The sequence below is a fragment of the Osmerus eperlanus genome, chromosome 4, assembly GCF_963692335.1.
Source record: "Osmerus eperlanus chromosome 4, fOsmEpe2.1, whole genome shotgun sequence".
Taxonomy (NCBI): Eukaryota; Metazoa; Chordata; class Actinopteri; order Osmeriformes; family Osmeridae; genus Osmerus; species Osmerus eperlanus.
The window spans coordinates 11,041,572-11,054,260 of record NC_085021.1 but is presented as its reverse complement, the minus strand read 5'-3'; the positions used below and the strand labels follow the sequence as shown (position 1 = coordinate 11,054,260).

The 12,689-nt window shown below is 51.3% G+C and overlaps 1 protein-coding gene across 1 annotated transcript in view; it reads left to right on the top strand.

Moving 5' to 3' along the window:
• Positions 1-12,689, top strand: part of plxna2 (plexin A2) — a gene marked incomplete at its 3' end in the record, with an annotated part of 110,484 nt that overhangs the window by 20,918 nt on the left and 76,877 nt on the right. The window contains 4 exon segments of the mRNA XM_062460508.1: positions 4,566-5,915; positions 10,378-10,458; positions 10,460-10,474; positions 10,476-10,562. Coding sequence (XP_062316492.1) covers positions 4,713-5,915; positions 10,378-10,458; positions 10,460-10,474; positions 10,476-10,562 — 1,386 coding nt within the window.

Genomic DNA, 12,689 nt, shown 5'->3' with positions numbered 1-12,689 from the left:
ACTCCTCGACACGAGACACAGAAAGGCTCTCATTATCTCCACAGAGGATGTCAGTTAAGAAATAAAGTCTAATGGACTAACTCCTCCTGCTAATCACTTTTTTACGGTCTCCTATAGAAAAGGACCTCCCTTTAGACTAGATTAAACTTTCTATTTGTACAGTGCTAACCAGTGCTGACTGATCAACTTCCAGTCAGTTCCCAAACTTGGAGACACTTTTTAAACCTCTTATTTTATGATAATTATACCTTTAATTATTTGTTTGTAAATGTATTTTTGCTGTTGTAGTGCATCCAATATTATTAAACATTAAATATTTGCGCTTTATACATTAATCATTTAGGGAATAACGACTTAATCCAAAGCATGAAATTCCGATATGTCATTTATTTTCCTATTTCACAACAATTAATTGGATTTAACAGCGTAACCGGATTCCAGTTGATGTTCTTTATCTCCTGGAATACAATTGCAGTAAATATGAATTTAGGAGATCAAACAAACTTTGGCGCCATTGTTAAGGAGCTTAGCATATGCTAAAACATGGAGGGAGGGGGGTGAGGAGATGCTGCTAGGTTGCAGGGTGAGAGGGGCTCATGCCTCTCTGTCTCTGTAGCCTCTCCGCTGGCTGCATGTTCCTCACCCTGCACGGTCTACAACCATCCCTGGTTTCTCACTTTGTCCTTTTTCACAGTCCCCCCATTTTCCTCTCTTCCTTTCCCTCCCTCGTTTGCTCTCCAGTATGACAGACCCTTCACTTCCACAGATTATCTGCCACAATGCCGTCCTCTGTGCCCACTGTTGGCACAGGCCCTGTAGCTTGCCCAGTGGCTGTGGGCATTGCCAGCGTTTAGGCACAGGCACGGGTGCCCAGGCGCCCGTTCTGAGACAACCGCAGAGCTTGCCAATGGTCTGCAGCTCCTCACTATTCATTATAGAGCTATGCAAAAACAGTCTTTACTCCAAACCATGATCACAGCTTCTGTGCATAGTGGAATGTGGTGGGCTATTTTGTCTTCATTGACTGTCTACCCGGTAGTTTGTTTTTCTTTTCTCATACGCCTGGCTTGGGGGTTGTTGGGTGACCAGATGACTGGAAATCTACTGGTGTGTGCGATTCTTCTTCACCCTCGGAGAGAGAACCGTGGTCCACCACAGGCAGCCGTCCTCTGGTGTGCTGGTCAGCGTGGAGGTCCAGCAGGCCTTGCTGTTGTGTACCTCAGATGGTGCAAATCCAGGCTGCATCAAAGGAATCATTGAGGAAGAGATAAATGTGTTTAGTGCGCTGGGTGCTTTCAGGTTTGTAGAGAGCGTTTTTTTCCCCTTAGTTAGCTTGTGTGATGTAATTCCCAGAGTAGCTGACATTTTGTTGGTATGCCAATATCTCTTTCTGCATCACTACAACTTACACTGTTGTCATGTGTCAACAGATCAGAGCTTCTGCACACACAGGGTTTGTTTAGAAAACAGATGGTTCAGTGTGGCCATGCCGGCATAGACAGCTCCCTGTTGCGTGCAGTCCCTGTTTCTAGGGCGGTAAGCTAAGCAGAAGCTCCACACTGGTCTCCACGTCCTATATGAGAAGGTATGGTCAGTCTGTATGGAGGTGCTAGCCTTTTATACAAACCCTTTGCATAACCAAATGCCGTCTGCCTGACTCCGAATGAGAATGTCTCACTCATGCAACCGCGACAACCACATGAACATGACCAACGGCTAACTCCACCGTAGAGCCCTCGTGAGCCCCTCCAGCCACCTCACTTGTCGAGGTTATTGGGTGACTGTGTTGTGAGTCACTACTAACATTATGTAAATTGTGTGGCGTTATTTCTGACTCCTAGCCGAGAGCGAGAATATAGCGTCAGACGACAACAAAAGAAGGTGGATGCGGTTCTGCTTTTCTAAAACTCCTGCTTGGCAGTATAATGAGGAAAGTCCCTGTGTAGAGAGGGTGACAGAGGGGGACAATCAACATAAACAAAGCTCCGTCGCCTCTCCTCCCGAAAGCAATATTAACAGCTAACCTTTCAGAAGTCATTTATTGTGGAGGGTGCCTTCCTCAATGCAGCTGCCGCTACAACATGAAAAGAGGAAGAAAGGATTGATGCATATATATTCCTCCCAAGTCCTGGGGGGGAAGGGGAAGAGAGAGAGAGAGAGAGAGAGAGAGAGAGAGAGAGAGAGAGAGAGAGAGAGAGAGAGAGAGAGAGAGAGAGAGAGGGAGAGAGGAAGGAGAGATGGATGGGAGTAATATATCTACCAGGGAGGAGGGGGGTGGGGTAGGGTTCCTCGGTGCTTCTAAAGCCCCAGAGGGCAAAAGGCTGAGGGGCTGGGGGAAAGAGCTGGCTCAGCAGGAGGCTGATTATACCTCCAGAGGGATGTGCTCTGCTCCTCCAGCATGGGCAAACTCAAACAAAGGAGCGTAGCGGAGGGAGGGAGGGAGGGGGGAGAGGGAGGGAGGGAGGGAGGGGGAGCGGTTAAGGGCCCAGGCCCGGCTTTACTGCCCAGGCTGCTTGGGTTTTATGGCCATGCTAATGTAGTGCTTGTGGGAGCGGGCACCTCCCACACCTCCGCCTGCACACACGCCTCCAGCGGGCTAAGCGGCCCGCCAGGCCTTAGAGCCGGCTTTATGGGCCTGTGGATCAATAGCCTCCCCAGGAGGGTTTATTAACGTCAGGGTCGGAGAGAGCACCCCTCCATCACCCAGGGGGGAGGGGGCCTGAGGTGGCCGCCACCACGATGAGAAACAAGAGAGACTTGAAAACGGCAGTCGCTGTTCAGAGGGACTCAGTCAGAGCCAGGCGGATCTTGACTAACGCTGTACTGGCGAATTTTGTGTCATTACCCCCCCCCCCACCACCACCACCCTTCTCCCTAGTTACTTACACATGCAAATTGATGGTGCGACTGATTATTCTATCCACATATCTCACCCTTGTTTCTCTCTGCCCTCGCTGCTCAACATGCAAATGCGGAGCGTAACGAACGCCGTAGGGCCGTCTTCGACACGTTCAGCCCCCTGGCGTTCCCGCCACGCTCCCCAGCTCTCCCCCCCCCCCCCCTTCCACCCCCCCGCTTCTCACCACTAATTACCCTTGTTGGATCGCTACGCCTAATCATACTTGATTTTGGGATGCGGCACCATTGTCTCCACTTGTTAGCTCCTCGTTCTACACTGAGACACTGATAAAACACACACTCTGTCAGAGAGGGCAGCACACACACACACAGTGTTGGATGGTGTAATGGGGGATCTGTGCATGCCAAACGTTGGCCTGCTTCATTCAGGTGTGATTGTACCAGAGCCTGTGATTAATCCTTGCTGCATCTGATCGTGTCAGCGGGAACATCACATAAGATAGACGAGAAAGAGGAGGAACGTTGGGAGCAATAATTTATGGATTTAAATCCTGTATAACAGGACTCTTAAAGAGCAGAGAGTGAGGGAGGGAGTGATGGGGGGATAAAGCAAACGGTGTGAGGGAGGGATAGAATGAAGGAGGGGTGCGAAGAACAGGGATCCCAATTTGTTCTCACTTTGTTCCAGTAATAAGATCCAGACCTCCCCTACCAGTGGACGAGATAATGAACTCCCGAGGAAAAACGTTGAAGAGGGAGCTCTCCCTCTCCTGATTTATGTCAGAGATGGGGGGGGGGATTCTCTGTTGCCTGGGTAAAGAATAGTTACACAAATTGCTGAATTTCCTTGATGTATGTTTTCACAGATAGATGGAGAAGAGGAGTAGGTCTTGAGGTAGGAGCTACTGCACAGTGGGGGAGACCACAATAATCAGGAGAATTGTAAGATATGAATGAAGTGAAATGCCAGCTAATTTCAGGGTCATATCTTTGGTTTAGAGTCGTTAACGCCAAATGCCACATCAACATCTCATTAACTGGTCTTTTAATTAAGATGCTCTACGCGGTTGTTTGGTCGTTAAAAATGTGTGAAAACAATTGAACCAACTGCTTTCCATGACTACTACATCTTTATGAACCTCTTTCTTATTCATGGTCTTTTCAGACCAGGCTTCTCAATGTTTTACACACGGCTGTTTTACTGGAATCTTGGAATGTTGTGGCTCCTCTAGCCTTGAGTGAGTTTCCGTGCTGTTAGAATGACAGTTATTCTGATGATTCAGATGACTCACAGCTTAACATCCAGCACATTGCGCCCGGCTAGGTCTGTGAAATGTGATGCTCTGGACAGGCTGCTGGGTGCTGTTCTTAGAAACCTCCGCCTCACTGTTTGACGAGGTACTACGACTCAGGTCAGGCACATTTCCGTTGCTGTAACCTGCTCACTTTCCTGCATTGTCTTGTCCTGCCCTGCTATTCCTTTGGAATGTGGCGATAAAGCTTTCCTGCTATTGTCTCAGGCGGTCTCCCTCCCCCTGCTCCATTGCTCATCGCCCTACTGAGGGGGACCTCTGACCCTCTGCTAACAGCAGGAGCCAGTGAATGAAGAGATGTTTTCCATCAGCGTTAATCTGCTTCCCTTTGATAGAACGTGAGTCGGTATGGGCGAACACTAATTAATTTCTTCCTCCCTCTCCCTCTTTCAGAAACATGTGAAGACCCTGGTGAAGCATCAAACGGAAAGTTAGCCTTCAGCAACGCAAAGGGGAAGGTAGCCGCCCTCCTGCCATCCTCCCTCTCCTCCTCCCACATCTCTGTTTCGTCTGCTGTTGCCTTGCAGGCCCCCGTGAGCCATGGAAGGCTGGCGGGTCGCACGCAGGACATTCTCACCAGGCCCTGCAGGGGGCGCCATGCTGGTGCTGCTGGCCTGCTGGCTCCTGGCGTTCTCCGCCGTGTGCAGCAGCCAGACCTTCACCAGCTTCCACCCCGAGAGGCGGGAGTGGGCCTTTAACCACCTGACCGTCCATCAGAATACCGGGGCGCTGTACATCGGCGCTGTCAACCGCGTCTACAAGCTGTCAGGGAACCTCACCCTGCTGGTGTCCCACGACACGGGCCCCGAGGACGACAACAAGGCCTGCTACCCCCCGCTGATCGTCCAGCCCTGCTCCGAGCCCCTGGTCTCCACCAACAACGTCAACAAGCTGCTGCTCATCGACTACTCCCAGAACCGTCTGCTGGCGTGCGGTAGCCTGTACCAGGGCGTGTGCAAGCTGCTGAGGCTGGACGACCTGTTCATCCTGGTGGAGCCGTCCCACAAGAAGGAGCACTACCTCTCCAGCGTCAACCAGACGGGCACCATGTACGGGGTGATCGTGCCCTCCACCCAGGGCCAGGACGGGACCCTGTTCATCGGGACGGCCGTGGACGGCAAACAGGACTACTTCCCCACCATCTCCAGCCGCAAGCTCCCCCGCGACCCCGAGTCGTCCTCCATGCTGGACTACGAGCTGCACACAGACTTTGTGTCGTCGCTCATCAAGATCCCGTCCGACACGCTGGCGCTCGTCTCCCACTTCGACATCTACTACGTGTACGGCTTCGCCAGCGGCGCCTTCGTCTTCTTCCTGACCGTGCAGCCCGAGACGCCCGAGAACAGCATGTCGTCGGGCGGCTCCTCCGCCGACCTCTTCTACACGTCGCGCATCGTGCGCCTCTGCAAGGACGACAGGAAGTTCCACTCGTACGTGTCGCTGCCGGTGGGCTGCGTGAAGAACGGCGTGGAGTACCGCCTGCTGCAGGCCGCCCACCTGGCCAAGCCCGGCAGCGTGCTGGCCGCCGCGCTTAACATCAGCGCCCAGGACGACGTGCTGTTCACCGTCTTCTCCAAGGGCCAGAAGCAGTACCACCGCCCGCCCGATGATTCGGCGCTCTGCGTCCTCACCATTCGCGACATCAACGCCCGCATCAAGGAGCGCCTGCAGTCCTGCTACCAGGGCGAGGGCAACCTGGAGCTCAACTGGCTGCTAGGGAAGGATGTGCAGTGCACTAAGGCGGTGAGTTGACACACACACATACACACGCACAGACACACACATACACACACAGACACACACATACACACGCACAGACACACACATACACACACAGACACACACATGCACAGACACATACACACACAAACACACACATACACACACACACAGACACACCAGAGTGAATACTTAAATGTTTCCCTCTCACGCTGGGAGCTTGCATCAGCCTTTCCTTCACCACCAAGACCCAGTGGTATCCTTCATTCAAATGTGATACTTTAGCATCCTTCTGAGGTTTAATTCATAGTAATGGCTCACAGAACAGACCAGAGCGCTCATGTTTCCTTCAGTCAGCATCAGGCAGAGTTGTGACCCGAGATCTCCACTGACCCCAGAAACCACAAGGCTGCATGCTCTCACCAATAGTAAACACAGCCATCAAGATGTAAATGACTTTGACTGCTACACTTCCCCTTATCAAATGCTTCTTACACTACATGTAATTATGGCTAATTGTTTTGCTGCTCTGATATGTGGAACAGCCACATGAAAGCCTATCTCAATGAGAGATATTCACAAATTAGGAGGGGATTTATTTTTCTTGGCAACCATCAAAGTGATACTGTTCTCCTCCAGCAGAATCCAAATAAATATGGAGAGAGCAGCGAGAGATAGAGAGAGAGAGAGAGAGAGAGAGAGAGAGAGAGAGAGAGAGAGAGAGAGAGAGAGAGAGAGAGAGAGAGAGGGAGAGAATGCAGACAGGCTGATGTTGGTGCTAGATCACACACCAGTCTTTAGTCTCTTTAATGGAGGCCACATATCTGCAGCATCTTGTCAGGCCCAGTTAGCTGGCTTTGTTTGACTGCAGTCCCAGAAGGAGGCAGTCCTCTGTGTCTTTGTTCTTTAACTGCTAATATGAACTAAAAGGGGAATTATGAGCACTAATGACTGGATAACTGTATGTGTCTTATAGGGTCCTTGTAAATCACTTGGTGATTCACATTGAACGGTGCATCTTAAATGTGTGTGTCATTGCCTGTGTGTATCTTAATGTTGTGTGTGTGTGTGTGTGTGTATGTATGTATTTGTCATTTTCTGACTGCTTCTTAATGACTGTTTGTGTGTGTGATGGTTAGGAGAGTTTGATATTTTTAATGATATCTCCCCACCACGATGAGATCCGTAGCTCTGTCTGTGTGCGAATCCCCCTAGGACTCTTTATTGACCGCCTTTATTAACATCAGTAAATTCCCCATTAGCACCATGTCAGAGGTGATTGTCAGGCGGAGGAAGACGTTATCTGAGGCGGGCGCTGTTAGGTTTCATTAGCACCACAGAGGCAGAGGCAGCGGCGGCCCTAATGCTTCTCTAGCCGTGGGAGTCGGAGCCATAACCCTCCCAGTCCCCTGGAGAATCCCCCTCCATCCTCCCTCGTGGTCATCACACGCCTGGCCCAACGCTCGCTAGCTAACCACACCTCCCACTGCATTCCCCCAGTCTAATTAGAATGGCGAGGGCTCTGCTGATGAACCTAGCTATGCCCTTCTCTCTGCGCTGTGCTAGCCATGATAAACACCCGTCAGTCTCCATAGATAAGGAGGGGTTGACTGGAAGGAGCCTGCCTCGTGGTCAATGAAAGGTGGATAGATCAATGGTGTTTAATGGATTATGCAGATTGAAGCAAGTGGATGAAGAACTCTCAATGCTCATCCCAAATGACCTCCACCAGCTGGATGTGTCAGGAATGCTAACCTGGATGGGTGATCTTAAATCTGCCCACACAGCTGGCTGGGCTTTGGCTAGAGGCTGATGATTTACTACACAGTTGCCTTTGTCAAGAAAATGACCTTCTTTTAAATCAAAACTGACATTCATAGCTAACCTGTCAGTGAAGGACAGTGTATGAAGGTTTACTCTGAGCAAGTTGTCCTTCACCTGCCTGACTGTATGTTCTCCTACTCCTGGATCCCTGGACTGCAGACATTCCTCTCAGAGAACACGGTGTGACTTGGACCGGGACAGCTTGAGGCTGATTCTGGGGTTGATGCTGGGGAGACAGACACAGACGATCAAAGATTTATCAGCCGGCCTTCTGCTTTCTAGAGATTCACACACTCCCTACCAACTTGCTGTGTGCTTAGGAATGACTCCCCCTCTGTCTCTCTCTCTCTCTCTCTCTCTCTCTCTCTCTCTCTCTCTCTCTCTCTCTCTCTCTCTCACTCACTCTCACTCTCTCTCTTTTACTCATCCGTGTGTGTGTGTTGATCCTGAGCTCTTAGTCTAGTTCTAACCTGTCACTCACAGTCATGCCTTCCTGCGGTCATCGATGGCCACCGGTAGGTCAGGAGGTCAGGGGTTGGACTCTCATTGCAGTCTGCACATCAACACACACACACAGTTCAACAGTAGTCATATTTTCAGTTGTTTCATATCAGCTTAGTCTTGACTGACAACAAACATATCTGTTTTCTGATCTTGTTGATAGGAAATTCAAAGTGGATACTGTAGTTATATAATGGTACTCCTACACGAGTGAGGAGAATGTGTGAAGTTCAGACATGGATTAAGCAGCCATTCTCTCTGCGTTCCATGTTACTCAATAAGGAGTAATGGCTTAAGCAGTGCAGTCTATTTTAGGAAAAAACCTCAGTTCTGGTAAAGATAATCAATGTGGTTAGCATGGGTAGAGCTACTGGATGGAGAATATCCTAGATTTCTTTTTCTAAAGGACCAGTGGGAGGTGGATGGGAAAACCTGACCACATGAGAACCAATGAGATCCGGCCTCTGCTGCCAAGACCGCAAAGTGCACATCATCCGAACAATCTCTATCTAATCAGAACCAAATGGTGTGGACCCGGGCTCATCTGAATCTACGTTGAACAGCTGTAGCATATGCGGTGCAGGCCCCAAGACGATGTAAGTTAGGGGGAAGTATGGATAGAGTGGTTAGAGGAGGTGTGGATATCCAGAACAGTTTCCCAGGCTCTGTGTGCAGCTGGACTTCTCCTTCACTCTCCAGGCCTTCTCTCCGTCACATCACCACACAGTAAACATTATAAACAGGCTTGAATCTGAACGGCCATTGATGAGGAAGCAAGCCCAGTTAGATAGAGGCTCCTGGGTGACTCCTTCTGCTCTCATGGTTTGGTTGTAGCCTGCTAGCCTAGCAGGACTGTGAACTCAGCTGTTGTTGCTGTATGTCCTGCTCTCCTCAAGAAGAGGGGGTTGCTTGCACAGCCTTTATGGTCAAAGGGTGTGTGTGGTGTGTGTGTGTGTGGTGTGTGTGACGTGTGTGTGTCTCAGGGCCGGGGATGTCACCCGTGGCAGCCGCCTGTCTGTCCCCCTGCCCCAGAGAGTGAAGTCCCAGCCCGCCCCAGTCGCGCAACCATCTCTCTTACTCTACATGGCACTTCGAGGCCACCGTCACTGCCACTCACCCCGGCTCTGTCTGAGCTGACCTGAATCCCAGCTCCACCCAGCGTCCCAGCAGTCTCCGCATCTCACTGTGCAGGGTGTCTTCTTACATTTACAACTGGAAGAAAAAGAACAGTCTGTCTGTTATTTTGCTGATATCTTTAGGCTAGGCAGTAGATTTTATCTGACATCTTGGCAGGTCATTTTTCTATTGGAAGGGCAAAAACAGGCCAACGCTTAAGTTAGCTAGTGGTGCTTCTCTGGTCTCTGGGGTTGTACTGCGTATGTTACTTTGTCTTTGTAGTGTGTGTTTATGTGTCAGAGTGAGTGTGTGTGTGTGTGTGTTGTGTATATGAGTGTGACGGACAGTGTGTGTGTCTCTGTAGTGTGTGTGTGTGTGTGTAGGTGTATGTGTACGTGTGTGTGTGTGAGAGCGGTAGTTAGCATGCTGTGCGTGTCCTCCTGCGCTGCAGTGATCATAGCCCTGGTAATGAGGCGGGGGGAGTGCAAGGTGGGGCTCAGCCAGGCACAGCAGAAACATGTCTGCCAAGCGGAACAGAGAGACCAGCGTCTGGCAGGAGCGCTCCCTCTAGCACACCTCCACCTCCTCTCACAACCCTCTCTCTCTCTCTCTCTCTCTCTCTCTCTCTCGCCCAGCCCATTTCACCTGTCCTCTTCCTATCCTCTTGCCTCAACAGTCTCACCCTTTAATCTCCCTCTCCTTCCCTTTTCTTGACCTCCCTCACCTTTTCTCATCCATCTTCTATTTTCTGGCTCATTGTCTCTTCTCACACTTTCCCCACTGTCTGCTAATCTAATCTTGTGGAATGAGTGTACTCTTTCTCATTCTCTCTCTCTCTCTCTCTCTCTCTCTCTCTCTCTCTCTCTCTCTCTCTCTCTCTCTCTCTCTCTCTCCTCTCTCTCTCTCTCTCTCTCTCTCTCTCTCTCTCTCTCGCTCTCTCTCTCTCTCTCTCTCTCTCTTCTATCACTCTATCTGTCTCTCTCTGTTTCTCTATATCTCCTCCCCCTCCTCCGTCACTAACCCTACTCCCGCTCTCTGTCTCCAGCCCGTACCCATCGATGACTCCTTCTGTGGGCTGGACATCAACCAGCCCCTTGGAGGCTCCCAGCTGGTCACAGGCCACACCCCTCTACACGGAGACCCCGCGACCGCATGACCTCCGTCACCTCCTACGTCTACAACGGCTACTGCGTGGCCTTCGTGGGGACCAAGAGCGGCCGCCTCAAGAAGGTCAGTCGACAGCGCCACAACTATAACACAACGCTTCGGTAACGTTGTCCATCTCGCTGGTCTGGTGGAGGTCCGCTCAGCGCTCCTGGAGACCCGCAGACTGTGTGGGGTGTCCAGACGCCCCCCCCCCAGGGGCCAGGCAGTGTTTAAAACGCTCCTATTCCTGGACGTATGGACCACGGTCATGGCGATCAACGTCGTGTCTCTGTGTTTGATGCCTGTGGTGGGGGTGTGGGTGGTCGGCAGGGTGCTTCCTCTGGAGTGGTTGTTATGCGTCCTGTGTTGAGTGCTCCAGTGTCGCACTGCTGAATCACCTTCGCTGGCCCATTAGTTTTAATGGGCACCTTTCTACCTGGCTCACAGTGAGGGGCTGGAGAGAGCAGGCCCACGCGAAGCCACTGCACAGCAGAGCTGGGGAGCACCAGTGCTGGGTTAAGGGCTGCCAGCCAGCTCATAATGAAAGATTTCACAGCTCCGCCACAAAAACAAGGTGGCATGAAAGCACCTATGAGGAGGTCATTAGAGCCAGTCAAGAGTGGTCTGTGGCTTGCAGAGCAGGGTGCCTTGCAGGGGAACTAACTAGTGATTGTCAGGAAGGGATCACCTGAGATGATCAGCGATTACCTTCAAAAAGGCTGATGTGTACATTTGTGCGCCAACTATTGGGGATTGCTGCCCTACACACACACACACACACACACACACACACACACACACACACACACACACACACACATGCACACACACAAATACCCAGAGCTGATATGACCAAGCTTGTGTTTTTTCCACCTTGTGGGAAAAAACACAAGCGGTCCTAGTTTATTTAGGTTCTCCTGCATTCATTTCTACATAATCAGAACGTTGCACAGGAACAGAGGAAGTTCATTCTGCGTACTCTTCTTGTTTGAGCCAGTTAATAATTGAGTGCATGTCTCTGGTTGAATGAAATGAGACAGAGAACATCATTCTCCCCACTCTGCAGCCTCAGCATGCACATATATCTTATCACCATCCTCCTACCCTCACACTCTCTGCCTGATACATTCCCTACCTCTGTCTCCAATCTCCTGCTCCATGCAATGAAAATCCCATGCAAAGTGGCCCTGTGTGCCGGCGCCTCCTCCCTGCCTCCTGCTCATGGGCCACGGCTGTAACCACAGTAACGCTAGCATGGGGAAGGAATTAACCCGGATATCAGGAGCACACCGAGAGACACAGCGCCACGCTCCAGCGCCCAGCTTACAGCGCCCAGCCCCCGGCGCCAAGCCCTGGAAGAAAAGTCCGGAAGTCCACTCAGCTGGGAACTGATCCGTACATGACAATGGCAGAGGAGAGGATGAGGTTGTTTTGTCCCTGCTTGGGTGTGTGTGTGTGTGTGTGTGCGCCAGTACCATGTCAGGGTAGCCATGTCCGTCCGTTTGTCTGTCAGTGTCAGAGGGGCAAGCAGGCTGGAGCAGAGGGTGACAGGGAGGGCTCTATGGTGACAGGAGCCTATAGGGTCTGACACTTGGAACAGCAGGTGACATGGCAGAGAGGTATCACTGGAGCTTCCTCACAGTGGACGCTGTGTGTCTTACACCTCCCCAACCCAGAGGGAGGGAGAGGGACACAGAGGGAAGGAGACCAGGAAAGAGAGAGAGAGACATAGAAAGACACAGACAGAAAAAGGAAAAAGAAGAGGGAGGAAGAGACTGTTGAAATGTGAATTTAGTGCCAGCTGAAGAAACCAGGCCTGCACCGCTGCCTGTAATTGGATTGGCTCCCTTCCCGAAAAACCACTCCCCCCCCCCCGCCACCCCCCCAACTCTCACACATTCCCATCCCCCTACCGCTTCCCCATTCAATCCACACTCCCTCAGCTCGCTCCTCCCCCCTCTCCCTCGCTCCATCTCTCCCTTCTGTCTGTGTTGCTGTTCCATGGGCTCTGCTGGAGCATGGCGAAGCCTCGTAGCGCCGGCGGATGGCTCTGCCTGTGGCAGCTTCCTGTAGAGGGATTGATTGAGAACATGGGTTAAGAGGGAGGAGAGCACATACACTGAGGGGTGAAGAATGCAATATGAGGTGATGGAAGACACTGGCACAGTACATTACCACCTGTGTTTGTTACATACCTGTCATGGCTGGCTC